Genomic DNA, 22396 nt, shown 5'->3' with positions numbered 1-22396 from the left:
GAACTCACTAAAGGAGAGCTTGAACCTATGTATTTGTGTAAACCCTTCACAACTAATGAGAACCCCTTTACTCCGTGGACGTAGCCAATCTGGATGAACCACGTACATCTTGTGTTGTTTGCTTCCATGTCTCTTTCCATTTACATACTTATCCATACTAATGACCAGAGCAATCTAGCGAAGGTCACAAACTTGACACTTTATGTTGTACCAAAGTCCTCACCGATTTTGTGCATCAACAAATCTCAAAAGAAATAACAATATTAAAATAAATTATTCAATTATCTCTACTAATTAATAAAACACTCATTGTCAACCAAAATCCTATGAAATTACGAGTTTAACCCTTTAATTAAAATAGAACATGAATAAGAAATATGAGGCATAAATGTAATTTCACACAACCAAATTTTGCTGTTTTTTTTTTCAAAGCCTCACCTACATGTAATCCTAACATATATCTAATTAAAAAAAAAAAAATCTTCCCACTTCCACATTCTTTATCACTCTCTTCCTCTCTCCTTTTATTTCAACACAAAAAAAAAAAAAAATAAATAAATTCTCGCTCACTTTGTGTGTGCCCATATGCTAGTATTAACCTAAAATATCCGCATAAATCATTATACAGTCCATACTTAAGGGAAGGGAGGGCTAGTTTAACTTCACTCTCTTGTTGGATTTCTTTTCTTTTTTGTTTAGTGTGGATTCTCTGTCTTTTCTTTTGTAATTTATGGTGCCTTCAATAACTTCAATTGTTAGAGCCTATCTAGAATCATTTGTACAGTAGGTGTGAAATGATGATTTTACCCTTGGACGTTAATTAGCGTTGTAGGGTGTTTGGTTTGTTTTGTTTTTGGTTGGTGGGCTGCCATTTGGACCGCACACACACTCACACACACCATCCTTTCCCGCGTGGACCTCTCTCTCTCTTTCTTCTCTCTCGGATTTCTTCCATTTTTTTCCTCATCGTACAGACAACCTCCATCCAACCATTTCTGGCATGGATCGTGTTTATTGTTGGTGTTTTTGGACTCTTTTGAGCTCAGGAGTTGATTGATGGTGTTGGTTGGACTTGAAACCATCGAAAACCCGAGAACCCAGATTTGGTGCATTGTTTATGCACACATGATCGTGAGGTTTTTAGAAGTTTCTAAGGTTATAGGGAGCTTTAGGACGTCTTCACGAAGCTTGGGGAGTAATTTTGAAGTGTTTTGGACGTCGGGAAGCTTGAGTTCGTCGAGTTGCAGGTTTGGTTGGATTATCGAGGTTTCTCCGGTGAGATTCTGTTGGTTTTAGGTCCCCTAAAGTGATAAGGTTCTATTCTACTCGTTGTAAGCTTCATTTTGATACAAATTTCATGGAATTTGGTTGAGAATTGAAGAAGATATTAAGGTTTGAAGTTTTTCCAGTTTCCGGCGAGAATTCGAGTTGTAGACGATGACGACCGGCGAGGTTCACCGGAGAAGGAGGAGAATATTCCGTCAGAGTTAACGAAATATTTTAACGGCGTCAGGTAACGGCCGTTAACCTCTGTTAGGGTTTTAACTGAATATTCCCTAATATCGTTAAGGTTCCACACGCGTGCCAGGCACGTGCCCGCGCGTGGCTGGAGCGTCTGGCCGTGCCTTAGCCGGAGCGTGGGAGGTCGGAAAATTATTTTAAAAATATGGGGATGTTTGTGAGGTTGAGTAGAGCATGTTGGTATATTCAAACACCACATTTAAGCAATGTATGAGAAGTTATTATCTAAGGTTCGTTATGTGCGTTTTTATAGTTGTTTCGCATATAGGTGAGGAATATCCGGAGGACGAGCGCAGCCACGTGAGGCTCGTGGCTTACGACCCTTCTACGTATCAATGAGTGGGCTTTTGTTTTCAGTATATATATATATTGATTGGTATCTTTCCAGAAATTACGTTTTAATGGTTTTATAATTAAAATGCCATGTCGAATATCGTCGTTATTATTATTGTGATTGTGTTGGTTATGCTTTGGTGCCGCAGACGCTTAAGTAAGTCAGGTGAGTATGTTGTTAGTGATAGATATGGTTTTGATGAGATAGAATTATAGCTTATATTCCTGAACCTCAGTGATTGTTCTCCGCCAGAGTAGGGCCTAGCCTTCACATAATCGTTCACCTCCCACACCGTACGCTCACCTTGGATCTAAGGCAGGTGCCAGCCTGTCGTACAGACCATTATAGGTGGTTCTGACTCGTAGGTGACCCGCGATACATCGCACAGTCTTCACGTGATCGTAGCACTGAGCGTATTTATATACACCAGCCTGTCGTATAGACCACTATAGGTGGTTTCGACTCGTGTGTAGGATAGTGGTTGAGGAGCTATAGTTTCATCCTTATAGGTCACTTTAGGTGACTCCGGCTGACGTACTGATATTACTGGCATAGTATGATTTGTTTTATCTCACCTGCTTGATGTTTATACCATTTGTTTGGATATTCTGATGCGGCATATTCTGGCATGGCATATTTGAGCTTTATCGTTTTAGCATGATTTGATATACGAGTACGTATAATATTTTCAGGAAAGTATACGGGTTTTACAGAGAGCGGTTATTACTTGATATTGAAATGGTTTGAAAAACAAACTTTTTTTTTGCCCACTCACGTTTTCTGTTTTGCGCCCCTCTAGGTTTTAGGTAGTGAGGACGTGGGTGACGAAGGAGGCATCGAGGCATTTCTGACAGAACACCCTCCATGTAGGACTTTCTAGTTATCCCTTGTGTAGTGTTTGTTTATTCGGACTGCACCTAGGATACTTGAACTTCTGCTTTGCATTTTTCCTTCTATGTTTGTCATTTGTACTCACTGATCTTTTTATTGTAAATTATCTCGTCGACTTTATTTTTCTCGTATATTCACTCTATTACTTTCGCATTGCACACTTGGCTACGTCACTTCACGTGACGGCTAGCACACCTTAATTTTTGGATCCAGGTGTGTCATCAATGCTATATGTAGAAGATCCTAAACTAACTACTCTTGGGGGTGGCTGAAGGTAGCTCGGAGGATCAGGAAGGCAAATGCCAAAGGCTGCCACTGCATGCACCATTGCAGCAATGTACCATTGAAACTCCTCTTCTTCTTCTCGAGCTTCTTCTCGCTAGTGCCCTTCTTCATCTAGCTGGTGCATGGCCTCTAACTTCATCTCTACTTGATGGAGTCTAGAAGACGTCCTGCTTGGAGGCTGAGAGCTAGACGAAAAATATTTCCCAAGCTCCCGAACTCGACCTGCTTCTAAGATGCAAAACTCTCGGCCTTTTTGTTGCCTAAGCCCGTCTACCAGCAACTGTAGATACACATTTGGATCATGTGTCAACCACTCCATTGGCGTGTTCGATTGTTGCTAAGAGAGGTTGGTGAGGTACTCATCCTTCTTCAGTGACATAGAAGCCTACAAAAAAAAAAAAAAAAGTAAACCAATTAAAATTATCAATCATAATTTAAAATTTTTTAGGTGTAATGAAATTTGAAATTAAAATTTTGAATAGAATACTTACATAAATGTCTTCAACCATGTAGTTGCCATAATTGGCACGTGTATCCCCTCAGGTCTTGGTTTCCTGGAAAAGCAAACCTTTCTCACACTGTTCCTCCATGCGGAAAGTAAGGGGCAGAAAACAATGGAGATACTGCTTCGCTTCCTGGTTACCCTGATTTGCCCTTTATTTTCGTTGTGAATAAAATAAATCAGTCTAAATTAAAAAAAAAAAAAGATTAAAAAAAACATAAAATTGAAATGAAATTATATATATATATAAAAAAAAATATCTTACTAGAAATTTCGGGCTCTAAAAATGGCTGTAAGGCCAGTGCCACTCATCTATCCTTTTTGCAAACTCTGGGGTGAATCCGTTGAGCTTCAACTGAAGATGCGCAAGTTTGATAGTACATGTGCAGCTCATACTTCCACTCCTTGTACTACTCAAACCACACTCACTTTATGTACTAGGACATATCCGACACTTCCTTGTCAATCTCTAAGTTGACCTGAAATAGACAAAAAAAAAAAAAAAAGCTAAAGTAATAAAAATAATAAACTAAACAAATATAAAAAAAGTTACCAAGATCTCTTTCTTCATCGCCTCTTGAACCTCAGGGGCGAGATTCCTCCATATAGGGGCAAGCATGGGACACCTAGTGCTAGGGATGGGCAAATGAGTCTTGGACAAGTGGGGAGGGGCGGGGCAGGTCCTAGTGGTTCGATCTGGGTTCTGGGCGGTTACATATATTTTATACACAAAAACGGGACGGGAAGGGGCGGGTTCAAATTTCTGAGGACACGGGCCCTACCCGGACCGTATCCACCGTCTCATAGTGGAGATTAACTCTCCACCGTTTAATTCTCACACACGCATACACAAACCATTCACACACAGTTCTGTCAGTTCACCTTCTCCGGTTCTCAATCTCTCCCTCCTAGACTGAATCTCCACAGATCAGTTCTCCCTTTCGAATCTGATCGTCAATTTTAGACTCAGTGACTCTCCACTCTCTCTCTCTCTCTCTCTCTCTCTCTCTCTCAAACTGATTGACTCTCCTCCCTTTCGATTCTTAGACTCCCTCTCGAATCTCGATAGCTGAGTTCCTTTCCGTTTGAAGTCGACTTTGACCACCACCACAAGCTCCTCTCAACTCTGACCACCACCTGACGGTCTATCTCACAAAAGGTATTCAATTTTCGGGATTAGGATTGAAAAATAAATTAGGGTTTTCTAGATTTTGGGACTTTGGGTTCTTGATTTGCTCCTTGTGTATGAGTTTCGAATTTGGTTTGGTGCTAGTGTATGAATTTCGAATATTTAGATTTTGTGCTATTGGAGAAGATATGATAGAGTTATGGAGAAGAAAATGGGTGGAGATGTAAAGAGAAGTATGCAGATTATGTATGGATTTTAGATCCAATAGACGGGACAAAGAGCTTTATCACTGGAAATCTGTGTTTGCGGCTTTCAGTGCTCTGCTACATCAGTAAAAGACAATTGATGCAACATGCAAAATAAGAACAAGCTACTCCTCTATTAGTTTTACACTTTGACTTAAAGAATTAATCTTTAGCCGTGTGTGTTAATTTTTCCATCTGATTCATTTCGAGTTTGTTGTTTTTCAGTGTTGGATGTTTGGATAAAAGATTCATGTTATCATTCTGTTGCAAGTAACAACCTTCAAGGCCATCAATCTTTCCTTGGGTGCAAGTGAGAGAGACATAAATGAGTTCTTTTCTTTTTCTGGTGATGTTTTTTTTTTTACGTCGAAATGATGAGGTTGGGTGATTGATTTAGTTTAATGGATTTATTGTCTTTCATTATCTTGGTCTGAATCTGTCTTATTGAATGCTCCATGTAGTGATACTGAGCGGTCCCAAATTGCATATGTTACCTTCAAAGATGTACAAGGAATTGAGACTGCAGTTCTCCTTTCGGTAATGCAATTTCTTTGACCATCATGTATCACCTCATCATTTTGGACGTTTGATGTCATTGTAGATGTTAATGCGAATGTTACTTCGGTTTTAATGTTTATGTTTTTTTTTTGGATTTGGAATAGCTCCTTAATCTGTCTGTGCAGAAGCTTGAAACAACTCTTGTAATTTTTGAAAGAAGAAAAAAAAAGATTTTGACCCGTGAACCCAACCTGACCTATTCGTTTGAAACGGGCTGGGTTAGGTCTGGTTTCAAAACTCATAATCTTTTTACCCGGCCCCTCCGTTACAATTTATAACGGGTGCGGCCAGGTTCCTCCAAATTTGGGCCCGGCCCAGCATGTGCCCATAGCTGCGAATGATGGCCCCTATATTTTGCATCAATAGACTATTGGCTTTCAGGTCCGTTCGTTGATTTCATGGGTGGTAAACTACCCACGATCTTGGCATGCGTTATGTGATAATCTGGTTTGAGGACAAGCCTTTACAGGTCCCCTGTATTTTCATTTTCTTCCCACCTCAGCTGAGAGTTCTTCGTCTCTGTCGGGGGCATGGTCGCCGAATTGGCATTAGCCTCCACCGTATCACCAACGGGTGCTGGGTTGGCACAGCTCCGGGCTGTTTCTGACTGGTGAATACGTCTGCCAGATCGGGGTTCCCGGACCGATAAAGCTAATGGAGTGAACTTGATCGCTGACTCGGCCGTGGCCACCTGGGTACTGCTGGTTCTTGCCAATGGAATATCAGCCATCTCTGCCGCCGAGTCATTATGACCGGAGGCAAATCGCGGACCACCATGATCAATTGCGATGACATCCGTGAATAAAATCACAATAAAGCTAACACTAATTTACAAAATTACATTATTTCAAAATTCATACAAAATCACATTGTTAAATGACATTATTTCATAAATTTCATATAAAAATTACAAAATTGTAACATTTCTTACAAACTTACAAATTTCTAATATTTCTTACAAATTTCACAAACTTAAGAAATTTCCTACAATTTTTCACAAATTTCCCACAAGTTTCTAGCATTTCTTGTAAAGTTACAAATATTTCCTACAACTTTCTCTAATTTAACAAATTTAAAAAATTCCTATAAATTTCTAATATTTCACAAATTTCACAAATGTTTCCTGCCAATTTCATAAATCTCCTACAAATTTCATAGATTTCCTACCAATTTCACAAATTTCCTTCATCAAAACCCAAGATTTTCCACATGTTACTCATATAAATCAAGGAGATGAGCAAACCTTCCTTTGGTAATTTCGGAAGTTGAACATGACAGAGAGAGGGAGTCTACGAGAAGGCGAGTGAGCGAGAGGGCAAATTGAGGGAGAGGGTGAGAGGGCAGAGAGAGAGCACATAGAAAGAGAGAGCAAAGAATAACAACATTGCAAGGAAGAAGGTTCTAGGCCTAATTTTAAATTTCAGATAGATGCCTAACGAACCCATTCGTCGGGCAAAGGTTTTAAAATTGTGACACGTGTATTTTGAACAAATATACTTATCAAGCAAACTAACCCGTTCGTTGGGCAAAGAAGCATAGAAATGTCCACATAGTTTAACTTTTAGCGAAAAAATGGTGGAAAAGTGTTTTTATCCGACCAAGTTTACAATATTTCATCGGGCAAACCTTTTAATCCAGAGGAAAGTTAATTTTTTGAGAAAAATGTGGGGGTAATTTGGAAGTTTGCCCGACATATTTGGTACTGTTGCCCGACAACAACGGTAAATTCACATTGAAGGAAAGAGCTCATTGAAAATTTATGTGAAGGAAAACCTTTGACTTTGATTCAATCAAAGAAAGAGCTCGATTTACATTGAAAACTTGTCAAGTTAATGAAATTTTAGAGCAAATAGTGGGGAAATGATATGAGAAAAAGACTCGCGAGGGACATTCTTTGCAAGGGCGGAGCCAATATAGTCTAGATAGCTCTTGTGAATACAAACCAATTACACCGATATTTTATTTATTTTTATATGCATTTCACTATTTTTTTTTTGGTCAAATGATAGATCTTGTTAGATATTTGATTAGTTATCAACGAGATTTGAACTTAGTCCGTCATGCAAGAGCTCAATTCCTTTCCACCTATGCATCTTTTTCATTTATTTACTTCATTAACCATTACTATCTATTTCCTAAATAACCAAATATATTTTACACTTCATATCTATCCATTTATGGTTAACCACGACAATAATTACTTACTTTATTTGTACTTTTAATTCTTTTCATAAGAAGCTCGTTGCATGTTTCAATTTTTAAATTATTTTATGCATAAATTTTATTAATTTCAAAAACTTTTACAGTGTATTAAATTTTTTTGTATGTTTATTTTTATATGTATTTGTCATGTTAAAGGTCGATTAAAATAGAATAATTGGACTAGTTTTGCTTACAAGATTGTAGTAATGATAGGAAAACTAAATTTAGAGATTAAAATTGCAAACTAAATCATGTGTCACCAATAAAAATGAGCACGTCTATTAACGTTTAAGTAATAAACCAATTATCAACTTCTATGTACTTAGTTTTCAAAATTTAGTCTCCAAATTAAGTTTCCTTAGCATTACTCGTAAGATTATCGTAGAGCCATTTTTTAAGAGATATTATATTCGCATACCTCAAATTACTTCTTCCACATCTTTTTAATTTTTTAATATTTTCTACATACCACTAACCCTTGATAGAAAATATTAAAAAATTAAAAAAAATATGAGAGAAGTAATTTGAGTTGTGTGAATATAATTTTTTTTTTAAATATATATATTTTTTATACTTTTTAGCTAGCCCTTCAATCGTAAATTTTTTGACTACACCCTTGATTCTTTGTTCTTGATTTTTTTTTTTTTTTCCTTGGGTCATATGAATCATGAGGGAGAATTTCAGCTTTCTAGAAGTAACTTGAATGTTGATCACATTGCAATTTCTATTCCCACACGTTGTAATTTCACATACTCTTCTTGCATTTTGAATGGTTTCAAAAAAATTAGGAATACCTTCTTGAACGTTGGATTGACTTTAATGAAATTGTGTGGTTGAGATTAAATCACAAATCATATAATCTAACCATACAATTTTTTAAAATCAAATTTAACGATCAAGAGAATCTCTTTATTTTTTTTTTAAATAGGAATACTCTCGTTAAAGGCATCCGGACATAACCTATTTATTATGTAAACACAAACCAAAAGTCCGCAAACCCCTAGTTAGGGTTTCCACCTTTCTCAAAAGGGTCTCTCTTTGGACTCCTTCCCTGATTTTTCCAACTCTATGACTGCATAGTTTCACCCAATTCCACGGATTCTATAAGATTCTCTTCAAACCGCCAAAACCCATGTGAGATCAGCCAAGTTCGGCCGACCCAGTTTTGCAGACTGGGAAAAGATTGAAGCTTTCGAGAGGCAGAAAGAGAACGATAGAGAGACAGTTTTGGATATGGAAGCTCGAGTTGGGGTGGTGGTGGAAGGAAAGCAGAGAGCTTCGAATTTAGCGCAGGGAGGCGTGGTGGATGGGGGCGCCAGGAAATTCTTGCAGCAGCAGAGCCAGGCGAAGCAGTCTCTGAATCCGCAGTCCCAGATAGGGACGGTGAACCAGCTCTTAGCCGGCGGTATCGCCGGTGCTTTTGGAAAAACCTGCACTGCACCTCTTGCTCGCCTCACCATCCTCTTTCAGGTTCTGTTCTTATTAATTTCAATGAATTTTTTGGTGGCTAGTTTTATAGTTTTGTGATATTGGGTTTTTTGGGTTTATGTTTTCAATCATTATTGATGTTTGATAAATGGGATTTTTAAGTGTTAAAAGTTGGGCCTCTGTTTTTCTAATGGGGGTTATGAAATAGAGGGTTTATTTTTTTGAATTGTTGGTTTTAGTTTCCTGTAAGAAATGTGGAGGGTTGGGATTATGATGAAAGAAAATACAGGGCACCGTGTGTTGAAGCCTGAAGATGTTTAATTGCTTTTGTTAGATTGGTGTTAGTTCAAAAATGTTCCTATACAATTGGAAATTGACAAAGTTTTGAGAGTATTTCTTTGTGGAAATGACATGCTTAACTTAAGATAAACATTGCTAGAAAACGAAAGTTTTGTTTTTGGTGATTTTGTGTGGAGTAGAACCGTGCAAGTTGTGTTGGAATCTGGGGTTTCTGAAAATGGTTAAGAGCAGAGAAGTTTCCATATAATTCAATTGCTCGTGGGTTTATGTTTTGCGATGATGTTAGTGGTGGGAAGCTGATTTCATTTCATTACTCTGTAGCTATTTATAGTTAAGGCTGGCAATCATCCTTGGTTTAGAAAGATGAATTACCTAATGGCACACTTGGACGAGGGACTTTGTTCATGGGACTAAGGCTAAATTTGTTAGGGACGCACTAAAAACTAGAGAGGGACTTGAAAGTCACTAGATGCAATACATTTGAGAGAAATTTCAAATGACACCTTGAAGGGCTAACTTTGTATTGCATTTTTAGTAGTTCAGTAGTTTGTAGTGCAATTTTTGACAATTGAGCATAAAGTTCCTTGGAAATATAAAGCCCTCATCCAAACATAGGACAGGATGGACTGCTACATATCATTATGTGTGAGTATGGGATTTCTTTTCATTGAACTTTTCTCTTGAGCGGTGCTAGTGATGTTCCTGTTTGAAGGTTGTTAGTTGACTATTCCATCATTTTCTTTGATTAGGTGCAAGGAATGCACTCTGACATTGCAGCATTGAGTAAGGCTAGCATATGGCATGAGGCTTCACGTATTATCAATGAAGAAGGGTTTAAAGCATTTTGGAGAGGCAATCTCGTTACCATTGCTCATCGTCTTCCATATTCTGCCATCAGCTTCTATGCTTATGAACGCTACAAGACCGTGAGTTAATACATACCTTGACTAAATTCTAAGCTTGTTAAGTACAAATCAACTTTATACTTGCAGTTTTCTCCGGTTTCATCTGACCTCTTTTTATATTGCAGTTGCTGCATTCACTTGGTGGTGAAAATTTTAGGGGTAATGCAAGTACTGACATGTGTGTGCACTTTCTCAGTGGTGGGATGGCAGGGTTAACCGCTGCCTCAGCCACATATCCACTGGATCTTGTGAGGACACGTCTTGCAGCCCAGGTAATGCTAAGATATTATTTTGTGGGTTAAGATTTAAAAACTAAGAAAAAAAACCCAATTCTCATTATAATGTTGATTTATAACTTTCATTCCCTTTTCTGTTTTTTCAGTTTGAGTTTATTAATGTATTCTAATTTTGTAGAGAAATGCACCATACTACAGAGGTATTGGACATGCATTTCATACAATTTGCAGAGACGAAGGTTTTTGGGGATTGTATAAAGGACTTGGAGCGACACTGTTGGTATGCTTTATTATGCATATTTTCTCATTTATTCATCTTTTATGGCTCACTTCTTCATTCCGTTGACAATAAATTCTATTTGTCTTTTTGTTGCGGTACAGGGTGTGGGACCCAGTATAGCAATAAGCTTCTCTGTTTATGAGGCTTTGAGATCTTTTTGGCAGTCCCAAAGGTAAAGACTGCATATTTGGTTGATTTGAGGCTGAATTTCTTGAGTCAGGTTTATTGTCCCTCTATTTATTGAGTTGTAATAGTTTAGTTTTTACTTCTTTTGACATCAGACCGAATGATTCGACTGTCGTGGTCAGTCTTGCTTGCGGCAGTCTTTCAGGCATTGCCTCATCAACAGGTTAGTGATCTGTGACAGCCATTTTGGAGCACAATTAGATGAAACACTACATTAGAAGTATTATGGCATGATGGACCGTGGAGAAGTTATTTGCATCAGTACATTCCGTACCGAATTTTTATATACCATTGTGGTTTATGAACAATACTCCATGTACAATGTCTTCAACACCTATATAAATTTCTGAAGTGGATAGCTGGAAAATTATGTTAGGACTTTCCAATTAGTTTTCTAGAATCTAGCAATAAGATTTCAGATTTATTCTTCTGAATGATTTATCTTTTGCTCTTGTTTCAGCTACATTCCCTCTGGATCTTGTAAGGCGAAGGCTGCAGTTGGAGGGTGCTGGTGGTCTAGCCCGCATCTATAATACGGGCTTACTTGGGACTTTAAGCCATATAACGCGGACTGAAGGTCTGCGGGGCTTGTATAGAGGGATAATGCCAGAATATTACAAGGTCGTTCCCAGTGTAGGCATTGTCTTCATGACTTACGAGACATTGAAAATGCTTTTCGCCCGCCTCCAATCAAGTGACTAGTTGCCTCTAAATTTCCCGTTTTCCGCCATCTGTCTAGCCAATGGAATTTCTCGAACTCAGTGGGGTTTCCGATATATGAAGGTAGGGCAGATGATAAAGTCGGTCAAAGACACGGCTTAGGTAGAAACAATAATTGTGGTAGTTGAGAAATATTCTGGTGGTAAATTTTGCTGTTGCTGCCATGTGACCGTATATTTATTCATGTATAGATTAGTTTAGCTGCATTGGTGACAACATGCTCCCATTTTTGACATAAGAAGGTAGCAATTACGTGTTCGTCGGTGATCACTGTAACAATCTTGTTGAAGCTCGTCTTCTAGTTTTTTTGGGTTTTACGTTGTTGAAGTTTTACAGTCAAATGAAAGGTTAATGAGGAATCACATTTTGATGTTATTATGTAGTGTTGTTTGAGAATGGATGGAATTGGTAGCAATATATTTATACATATTATGCCCCACCCTCTTGAATGCTTAAACCTTATGTTTGGTCTGATAACTTTCTGTTTTAATTTAACCGAGGAGCTTGTTTAGGGAGCCCATTGGAAATTGCTCTTACATAAAGTTTGGTCTGGCTCTTCGTATTCCTAATATTTTTTTAGTAAAACGAGTAAAATGACCGATAAGAGACGATTTTGCGAGATGCATCCTTCGATTACGGTTGTTTTATATGTGTATAAATTCATTTACTCATCTTATGAGAATTTGTTTAACATACTGATGAGTCAATTTCATACTATATATTTTACTCTATTCGTAGTATGTTTTGGTAATTATATTGATAGATTTTTGATATTTTACTTTATATTTTCAAGATAGGATATTCGACTTTATCTTGGAGCAAAACGTGATCAAACGAATGAATTTTTGAGGGATTCAAATTAGAGGTCGTTCGTGTGTCTTTGCGTGTTCGTGTCAAAATTTTGGATTTTTCTACCAAACGGTTATTTTCTAGCAATAGAATAAAGAAACAGTGTGCGGTACTGGAAAGTGACATTTCTGGGTTTAGTTGCGAGTTTTGAAGCCCAAGATGATATCTGATCGGTTCGTGGTCTTCTAGAGAAGGGTTTAGAATATTCCAAGCTTTAAAACTAATTATTTTGGGTCGATTTTGGAGTAGATATGGGTCCAAAACATGACTGTGCAGATTTTAGGCTAACTTAATTATTTAGTTTCGAGTTATGTTTCCTATTTTATTCTAGTTTGGTTGGTTTTCTAGTTTGATTGGAAGACCTTTTATTAGGAGGATTTTATTTAGTAGATTAAATAAGCGTGGGCGACCCTAACTATTTCTTCTTCTTCTCCGTGCGATTACGAGAGAGGAAAAGCATAGAGATTTTCAAACTTTTACATTCAAGGTGTTTTCAATCTTTTATTATTTCAATGAAGAATTTTGTGACTTTTATTATGAATATGCGTAACTAATTCCCTTTTTGCTAGGGTAAGGCCACGAGCCTTAGCAAGAATATGTAGTTTCTTTTCAATTTGCTTATGATTATATGCATTTAGGTTTTCAAATTATTAATCACCGGTTTATACTAAGTGTCTTGATGATTCACGACCATTAGGATATTTAGAAATGTAATTTGATGCAATTTTGGTAGGGGTCCTTGAAATTGACGAAGACTTCTTGTAATTAATAATATGTGCAAGTTCACTTAAGATGAATACCACTTCTTAAGGGTTACATGATTTTTCAAAAAGTTTCACAAAACTTAATGAATCATGCATGTTTAGATTTGATCTGATTACCACAGACGAATTGCATGTTTGAAATACGCTTTATATTGGGGGTCCAAGTAGGTATGTATTAGGAAAACCTAACATTCGAAATATGCATGTAGTAGGTCATAAGTAATTGAGAAAACTATATAAAATTATTAAGGTGACAATGACTCCCTAGAGCTTTCTTAATTTGATTTTTACAAAATTGTTTCCTTTTCCTCGTCTTTAATATTGCAGATTTGTCTACTTTCATTAATTAAATTCGTTTTTATTAAATTAGATCATAAAATCACTCATCCCAAATCTTTGCTTTACAATATTTAATTGGAATTTGGTTTGCTTTGAAATATTTAATAATCCTTCTATAGAACAACCTTACAGGAATCATTTATACTACAATATCCTTATCATGCTTACAAGTATTATAAGTGTTTTTAACCCTTTTGCACGTATGATAAAATCCTACCACATACCTATTGGATTGTTGGATCTATCTTATAGTTTTGTATTAAAGACGTACTACAATTATGAAGATCATACGAGGACTATAAAAGTTAATTTGCGATCATAGGATATATGGCTTCTTAGTGCTGCTAGTGGTTCTAAACTTTTATTCATATGTCAATAAAAGATACGCTATGAGAGAAAATTTGCAATTTTTCTTTATTAGTCAGGGAAATGAACGATAAAGACTGACTCTTAAGAAGTTGAACAGTTAACTCTAAGAAATCTAACAATAAAGATCGTTTTAAAAAAGCTAGACTACTTGGTAGATTTGACTATCAAAGATATACCCGAGAATTTGAGTAAAATGTACGTAAATGATAAATGGTAACCAAGAGCTGAGAGACGGAGATGATAAATTTTGAACAGGGAGATACTACAGGGAAAGGAGCTTTAAGATTGATTCCTATGCTTTGCATGATCCTATATACAAGACTAACTCCACATGGAACGCTCAGTGTAAAGAATGGGAGAGACTCTCCGGCACCTAAGATGTCACGAATACAGTATTTCAAGTCAATTAAATTCTACTATGTCTCATTATTCGTTTTAATGTTTTAATTTTTATTCACATAACAGCAGGGCACGAATGATTTGAGAAACAAACACGGTGGCTTAGGTGCATGGACGCCTTATAAAAAGTGTGAGAGACTAACATGAAGTAGAAACACTAAATGACAGTGTTCCAAAGATATCACGCATTGCCTCATGTGTTACCTTAACTACCATTGGCGGAGCCACACCAAAGGTTACGGTAGGTTGTAGTCCAGGAAGGATTTGTAGCAAATTAGCAATATGGATATGTATATATATTTTCTTAAATAGCCTAATATAAGAGACAAAAAAAGTGCAAGAAGAATTATGTTTAATGAAACTAGCTCAGTGAGTATTTAGCACAACTAAAAATATAAAAATGACCATGGAAATTGTGATATCATTTTGTTCAAGATTATTGTGCTTTATTCAGTGGGTTTTATATTGTGTTCAATCATTTTTTTTTTTTTTTTAAAGATACCTTTACTGCTACTTTCATTGTTTTGTTTTGTGCTAGTTGTTTTGTTGTAATTGAGATAGTTCATGTATCAAGTCTTCTATCTTTTTCTTGTGTTTGCATCTAAATATACGTGCAATTGGATGATTTATTGTAGTTTTTGCAATTTGTAATTGCGAAGCTTATTGAGTTCATGCCGAACAAATGTTAAAGTATGTAATACAAAAGTTAAACTTAAAATTTTTGCATACAATACGTATGTAGCAAAATAAAATAAAAAATATCATTTGATTTTAAGGAAAACTAATGAAAATGCTTGAAAACTTTGAGTTTTAATGATAAAGACAAAATAAAAGGTAAAGTGAATTGTATCAGGATTGACTTTTTAGTGTAAAAATGTGGTTTTTCGTTAAAGTTATCTTGATTTTATGGTATTTTTTAGCTAGCCCACCCATAAAACAATTTTGGCTCCGCCCTTGTTTACTACTAGGCATCACATGATAAATTTTGAATACCGCCACCTTAATGTTCCTGTTTCATGTGAGTCGCCCAATCCGGATAGGGGTCTTGCTGCTGATCATGCTTATCTAAGTTCACTTCGGTTAATAAAGTTGGATGTTCGGTATCATTTTCATGGTCCTACCAACATACTGAATATATGCAATATAAAGCTCCCTACATATCATCACCAAAGAGTTTAAAGGAAGCTCCTAAGGTAAGTTTTTATATTTGCATATATACACACACACACACACACACACACACACACGCACTTGCAGTTGCAGGTTCTTGTGGAATAAGGTGATCAATTTAGCACCTATTCTTCTGTATTTTCAGGTGGGACCTTGACTATGACAGGCTAACAAATATACCCTTTGTTTTGGCCTAAGGCATGATCCATCCATTTCCAGTCCAGCAGTTTGCATGCAATTGAGCCAGATAAACACTAATATTACTACATTTGTATTTAGTCCAGCAATGAAACAAAACGGACATTGTTTATTAGATAGAGCTAGACAGTAAATATGAAACTGATAATTATTTATACAACACGTACATACATATTATCAATGCAGTTTTAAACAGTATTGATACATAAAAAAATGAACATCCTGCACAATGAAAGTATATTTAGTAGTCTAGCCAAGATTTAAAAGATAAAAGAAGTTGTTGCCAAATTTCTGCATCTAAACAAGCTCTGAGTTGGGGGATGATAAGGCACATATCAGTAGGTAAAGGAATAAAATTTGCTGCTGCCAAAAGCTGATTGAGACCTTGAAAATCTGCTGCAGCATGTAAATGTGGCACTGCCTTTCCTTTTCAGTTCATCAGCTTTGAAAGAGAGAGCTATTTAGGTAATACTCATGATAAGCTGGTGCAAAGTGTAAGCGAAAAGTTTTTAGAAATTAGAACCATAAGACGCATACCTTGGCGTATCAAGTTAGGTAGAACAATATGTTTCACCATCTACACCTAAATTCGAATCTCCCTCTCGTAGTTTAGATTATGCTAGAACATTACTCAAATACTGTAATACTTTCACCACTTTTGGGTTCCTATACCCAAAATTGATAAAAATCTATAAAAAAAAAAATGTTGAGAATCTTTTATAAATCTCTCTCTAATTGTCCTGAAAAAGCAGTCAAGGAAGAAACATCAATTCCTTTGAAAGGTTAATTCTGTCCCTAACCTATCCATTGGTTATAGACGAACATCTTTTTGTGAGCCCTATCATGGAGCTCCAGTGTATACAAGCAAAGATGCACGCGTTTTGCTGCGGGTTTTGAAACCATACCCATAATTTAAAACACTCATCTCCAAATAATTTAGAAACCAATCAAAGCAGTTGAACCCAAATGGTAGAAATAAGTCTTCACTTTGCATGTATGTTCTATACATTAAGAGAGTATGTACAACTAAAATGGCAGCTTTCTAAGTACAAATCACAGAGTAAATAAATTGTTCCCATCATCAATTTGCACCTGATCATACTAACTTTATATTAACAACCTATGTACAACAAAAATGATTCACATGCTTTACTTCTCAGGATTTAATTTCTTACTTCACTGTTCTTAGGGCTCATCACATTCTTCTCTTGTTTTGCATTCGGAAACACTTTGGAACTTCCTTTTAAAACTGTAAAGACACAAATTTAATCAATTAAATAGAAATATATTGAAACACTAGAGAAGTAGAAACAATATTGAGACATATAGAGTTCATGGAAAGATCAAACAGTGAACAAATCATGATTTTTTTATTTATTTAGAAAACATACTAATAAATAACTAAATGAGTACCGACTAAAGCCCTTAAACCATTGTTGTAGAAATAAAGAGAAATACTTTAGAATAAAGTTAAGATAATTACGTAGTGAAATAACTAATTGATTTTGGAAGCCATTAAATCCAAAGTCTAGCCTCTAATTCATCACTATATCTCAAGCATACATGGAAATTTACAGTCATCAAACACAGAAAAGATAAATCCCACATACAAACCCACACTAAAGGGTGCTTAATTTGTCCGAGAGGTATACAATTCTAAGTATTGGGTTTACTTCATATTGTGTGGCATCCTATTTAGAGAATGTGGGTGATTGTTGGTCTAATCATTAATAACAACCTCCATGCGATGTGCAAAACACTTTAAACATTATCAGCATAGAGTTGATCAGCAATTACACAGTGGGTGGACAGTCCTTGGTTTAACTGAAGACTTGAAGACGCTTACCTTGATTGAAATATTTTCCTCGCGCTTTTTCAAGATGTCTAGAAGTACCCGGGTCCAAGGTCTCCTAACTCAAACACCATAAAACACATGATTGAATAAATCACAACTTAAAAATGGTTGAAAAATTAAAACTTGGTAAGCAAAATCTAAGAGGGCTAACAAATTACCTGCACTTGGAGTACAATACAAATATACTCAGAGGCAAAGAGCAGATGTGCCACCTGGTGATGGCGGTGGTTCCGCTGCGGGAGAGAGTTCGAGAAACATGGCTGTGGTTCTTTGGTTGAGGGAACTAAACATGAATCAAAGTAGTAGTGCATTAAGCAAGAGGGAGGAACAGAGACGGTAAACGCAACAACGGTGGGTGGTACTTGCTATCAAAACGAGAGAAAAACAGCTGAATAATCAAAGGGCAAATTAATCATTCCACTGTTAAGCCGAAAATGATAACGGGAAAGAACATAAAGGCGGGGGGCGGTTCCGTCTTTACACTGTGCTTAGGAAAGTGTTTTTTGCCTTAGGGCTTTAGTGTATATAAATTTTAACCTATAAATATACAGAATATATATCTGCTCACTTTAAGAAGCACTATAAAATTATAAATAGAGAAGTCCATCATGCATATTGTCCTCACACCTCCTTGCTACCAACCAACTTCTCCTTTGAACTACATTTACTTTCTTCTCCGTCATCTCCGTCTTCTCCATAGAATCGATGACTAGATATTGGGTTAGGATTGGGTAATCTGCATCCTGAGGTTTAGATCAGCACACACGTAACTGTTGTAGCTAGTCCTCGGGATGCGGATTACCTTGTCCTCACCGCCAATGCAAGAAGGCTTGTTAAGCTCATGAGGCTACTACTTGATGCATGTTTTGATTCTTTTATATTCTTGGTCTTTTTGTGTATTTCAGATCATATTCCTTACAATATTGTTCAGATGATTCTTTTATGTTCTTTGCAATTCGACTGAGCAGGAGCTCTATCATTTGCGCGCCGAGGTTCTTCTAGCTTATTTCAGAGGAGGGATTGCTGCTCATCAACTTTTCTGTTTGCGGCAATTATCAAATGATGCGATTTTGTGGAATCGGGTATTTTTTTTTATTCTAGATCAGGAAACTGACGGAATTCAAACCTACACCGTGGTGCAAAGGTAACACTTTTCTCCACCCATGGTAGAGGGCCAATTGCATGGAATCAGGTAATTTGATCAACACTAATAATTTCTACTAATAAGAATATGATTTTTTTTTTTTATTTTATCACAATTGTTCTTTGAAATTGATTTACCTCATCATTTTAGTATCTAAAATTGAAAATCGATTAATTTCATCCTTGAAATTAACCTAACATATTAATTTAGTCACTGTTGTCAAATTCTATTGAATTTTTTGTTAGTTGTAGGGGTGGGTTTGGTTTCAATTAGTTCGTCTTTTGTCGAATTCAAAAAACGAATCGAATTGTTTGGTTCAGTTTTTATTTTATTTTATTTTATTTTACTGATTTCTATTTCGTTTAATTTTGGTACGGTTCGGATTATTTGTTTAAAATCTGAAATTAGTCCTTTGTAAAGAAAAAGAAGGAAAAAAAAAATATAGAGATTTGGGGAACTTAAATCTTCAACTTCAACATTCACAAATCATTTAAGAAACAGGGGCAGAGCAAGCAGAAGGGGGTTGATGGAAGAACCTGGCCGAAGTCAGTATTGTGTTCTACTAATAAAAATTCAAATTTTGAAGTCTAAAATAAACATTACAAAATTAAAAAAATGTCAAACTTCAAGTGAAAAATAAACTCATTAGAATCATTTCCAAAGCACTGTATCTTTCTTGCACAAAGGGTGTAAGAATGCTGAAAAGGCAACTCTTCAAGTAGAAATTGCATTGCTTACCCAACAGAGTACCGGAGTCCATGCAACCGTAACCCAAACTTATACCACCAATCAGGTATTTTTTCTGTATGTGGGACTATAAACTAAAACAATGGAGCAGATGTTTTGATTGTCCTGACAGTAAAGCAAATCATGTTGCCATAGTTTGCACAAAGAACTTCCAAAAAAACATGTCAAAGCAACCAGTGGAGAAATAACTCACAATTGGTCCGTTCTTCAGAGCATGCTCCTTAGCAAATGTTAAACATAAAACGCGTCATTTGAAGGGTTTTGGTTCGGCTTGGTTCAGTTTTCAAAACATTTAAAATCGAAACCGAACCCAAAAAATTCACTTCAGTTCAGTTTTCATGCCACATCAACCAACTAACAGAAAATTTAACAAAATTGGACAATAGAAATCAAAATTGGAATTGGACAGAGCAGGTGAAGGTGGAAGGTGATGCCTTCATGGTGATTTCTGCAATCCAAAACAGAGGAACAACGCATAATGGACCTTTTGGACATCTCTTTGCTGATACACGCCAGATTTTACAGAGTTTCACGCAATGGAAAGTTTCCTTTGGCCGACGAGAAGAGAATAAGATGGCTCACCGCCTAGCAAGATTTAGTTTAACTGTCAATCATCCGGTTTCATGGTTCGAGGAACCCCTTGATATAGTTTTATTATTTTTTTTTTATCTTTTATTGGAGGATAGTATTAGTAGTTAAGTTGTTGGTGTGAGACACTCTTTTTTCCTTCGATCAGGTTCAAACCCCCGACAAGGTTTTTATTGAGGCCCATTGTTAGCATCCTATCCTCAGTTTTGTAAGTTTTTCTCTATTCAATGAATATCCAACCTTACTTCAAAAAATATGAAAAACACAATTGATTAGTTTTCAATTTAAGGACCAAAAAAATGAGTTATGTCAATTTTAAAGATCATTTACGATAAAAATTCATGCTTGACGTTTATGACATAAAACATGCTTGAAATATTGGTCATATCTACTGTATCTAGACGAAAAGGAATCGCAGTTCATAACAATTTTTAAATCAAATTTTGTTAAGGTACCAGAATGGAATAATTTTCCTGTTTCTGAATCCACAAACTGAGAAAAAAAACAAAAAACAAACAGAATGGCAACTGGCAAGGCATACGATTCGTGCCGCCGGCTGTAGCTGAACACTAAAATAGCTGTGGCATGAAAGTGACCATTGTTATTTGGACTTACTAGTTCGATAAGATTTGATTTCGTTCGAGAATCGAAAAACAACTAGCGTTTGCCGAGTTCCAGCTTGCCTTGGTACTAGTTGATCTTATGCATCACTTTCTGGGCTTTCAATCTGCAACACTCCAATACCTTCTTCCCTGCTTTCAGTAGAGTTTTTGCAATCTTTGAACACGAGGAACTCCGTTGTCTCCACATGGAAGAAAATGAAACTTCCACTCAAATGTGTGATGCAGGACCCAAAGTTTTTGCCCACTACACAGTGCCAGGCAGTGCCATATGCTTCATCAAATTTCTGTTTAGCAGAACCAAGTGTTATGAGCTAGAATTCACAAACGATGTAGCACATATGATAAAAACTCAGTTCCGTTAGCAGAAAACTGCCGGTTTGCCACTTTAACTCCCTTCGGTAGGTTGCCTGACTATGACAGCTCTCTCACCAGGTGTGACCATCGTGTGTGGTCAGGAGGGATTAAATGTCGAAAACCACATGTTTTCGTCAAAGCTGCCCTACAAATAACGTGGTTCGAGTTCCTTGATACATATTAACCGCATAATTGGGGAAGTGTAATAAAGTAGAAGGGGGAATATATGCTTTTAGCATTCACACGTGAGATTCAGCTCTAAAGCAAAACCTAATATCCTATACAAACCAGAACACAAAAAGGAAAAAAGTAGCACACCAAATCAAACCTATAGCATCCCAGAACCTTTTTAATTAATTAGCTTAGCTAAAAAGATTAAGCTTTTTCTCCTAACAGAAAGGAAGTTATACCCCTTTCGGAATAATCACTGCCACTATGCCTTGCTGCAAAAGTTAGCGTTTGAATCCTTTTAATCACATAATTAATCTCGGTTGCCTAGTGACAATTTAAAACTTAATCACATAATTAGATATGATGACGATCAAAAAACCACTTTGCAATCCTTCTTTTCTGCTGTTTAAGAAGAATATCTTACGTAATCAACAAGTGAAGATTATTTAATTTTCCGGTGTAGACCCGGACCCGGGCTTAAGAGTGCACTCATCTCTTCTGCACGCAGTTCTCCTCTCCGTAGTTTGGTTTATATCAAATTAGAATATAACTCGAACCAAAAAGCTTTGTGGATAAATATAATCGAACCTGTTTGATATAGTGAGCAACGGATCGGAAATCAGAAACTTCATGGAGATCAAGAGCCTTGTAAGCCAACTCCATGGCATGGCTCTGCATGTCATCTGGCATATCTGTTTCCCGCACCTCAGCTTTTCCTTCCAGCATCTTTGTCAACAATGGCGATGAAGATATGGCTTCTCTGCAGAAGCTTCTAAATATCGATATATAGTTTAAACAGTAAAGAAATAAGGATTGGATTAAGTGGTGGAGGTTTAAAGTTCGATGAAATTGAATAAGTTTGATTTGCTCAATAAATTCACTTTTTGTCACGTAGTATTCGAAGGATGAGAACCAACTATGTAGCATCCTATATCGAGAATTCAAGTATTGTATACGTCATTAGTCCTATCCTTTATAGGAACTACTCATAATTACGAACTCGTGCTTTAGTAGCTGGGACAAAGGATCGCGATAGACAATTTGGAAGTTTGTAGAGAAAATATCTGTGTGGGTAGCTCAACTTATTACTTCCACAAGTGGCAG

At 36.5% G+C, this 22396-nt stretch overlaps 2 protein-coding genes and 1 long non-coding RNA gene across 3 annotated transcripts; 2 read left to right on the top strand and 1 right to left on the bottom strand.

Moving 5' to 3' along the window:
• Positions 1–4552: 4552 nt before the first annotated feature.
• LOC125472535 lies at positions 4553–5468 on the top strand. The gene is made up of 2 exons (XR_007254499.1): positions 4553–4692; positions 5133–5468. It is a non-coding gene; the product is annotated as an uncharacterized LOC125472535 (long non-coding RNA).
• Positions 5469–8646: 3178 nt separating this feature from the next.
• Positions 8647–12097, top strand: LOC103967328 (mitochondrial substrate carrier family protein B-like). The gene is made up of 7 exons (XM_009380593.3): positions 8647–9137; positions 10145–10321; positions 10426–10572; positions 10715–10816; positions 10918–10988; positions 11098–11165; positions 11463–12097. Exons 1-7 carry the CDS (start codon positions 8901–8903, stop codon positions 11702–11704), a joined length of 1044 nt encoding a protein of 347 aa, XP_009378868.2. The 5' UTR covers positions 8647–8900; the 3' UTR covers positions 11705–12097.
• An 8451-nt stretch (positions 12098–20548) lies between these two features.
• On the bottom strand, positions 20549–22138 carry LOC103967319 (probable dynein light chain). The gene is made up of 2 exons (XM_009380588.3): positions 21881–22138; positions 20549–21051 (listed from the first exon to the last, which is right to left on the bottom strand). The coding sequence occupies exons 1-2, from the start codon at positions 22016–22018 to the stop codon at positions 20845–20847; spliced, it is 345 nt and encodes a 114-aa protein (XP_009378863.1). The 5' UTR covers positions 22019–22138; the 3' UTR covers positions 20549–20844.
• Positions 22139–22396: the final 258 nt, after the last annotated feature.

The sequence above is a fragment of a genome, unplaced genomic scaffold (genome assembly GCF_019419815.1).
Source record: "Pyrus x bretschneideri cultivar Hongxiangsu unplaced genomic scaffold, Pyrus_bretschneideri_v1 Contig11, whole genome shotgun sequence".
NCBI lineage: Eukaryota > Viridiplantae > Streptophyta > Magnoliopsida > Rosales > Rosaceae > Pyrus > Pyrus x bretschneideri.
The sequence above is the reverse complement of the archived record's forward strand: the minus strand, read 5'-3'. Positions and strand labels throughout refer to the sequence as shown.

Coding starts and splice junctions, on each gene's coding strand:
- LOC103967328 (XM_009380593.3), top strand. CDS start 8,901: ATGGAAGCTCGAGTTGGGGTGGTGGTGGAAGGAAAGCAGAGAGCTTCG. Junction 10,322..10,425: donor CTTATGAACGCTACAAGACC/GTGAGTTAATAC, acceptor TTTATATTGCAG/TTGCTGCATTCACTTGGTGG. Junction 10,989..11,097: donor TCTTTTTGGCAGTCCCAAAG/GTAAAGACTGCA, acceptor TTTTGACATCAG/ACCGAATGATTCGACTGTCG.
- LOC103967319 (XM_009380588.3), bottom strand. CDS start 22,018: ATGCTGGAAGGAAAAGCTGAGGTGCGGGAAACAGATATGCCAGATGAC. Junction 21,052..21,880: donor TTGCTCACTATATCAAACAG/GTTCGATTATAT, acceptor TCTGCTAAACAG/AAATTTGATGAAGCATATGG.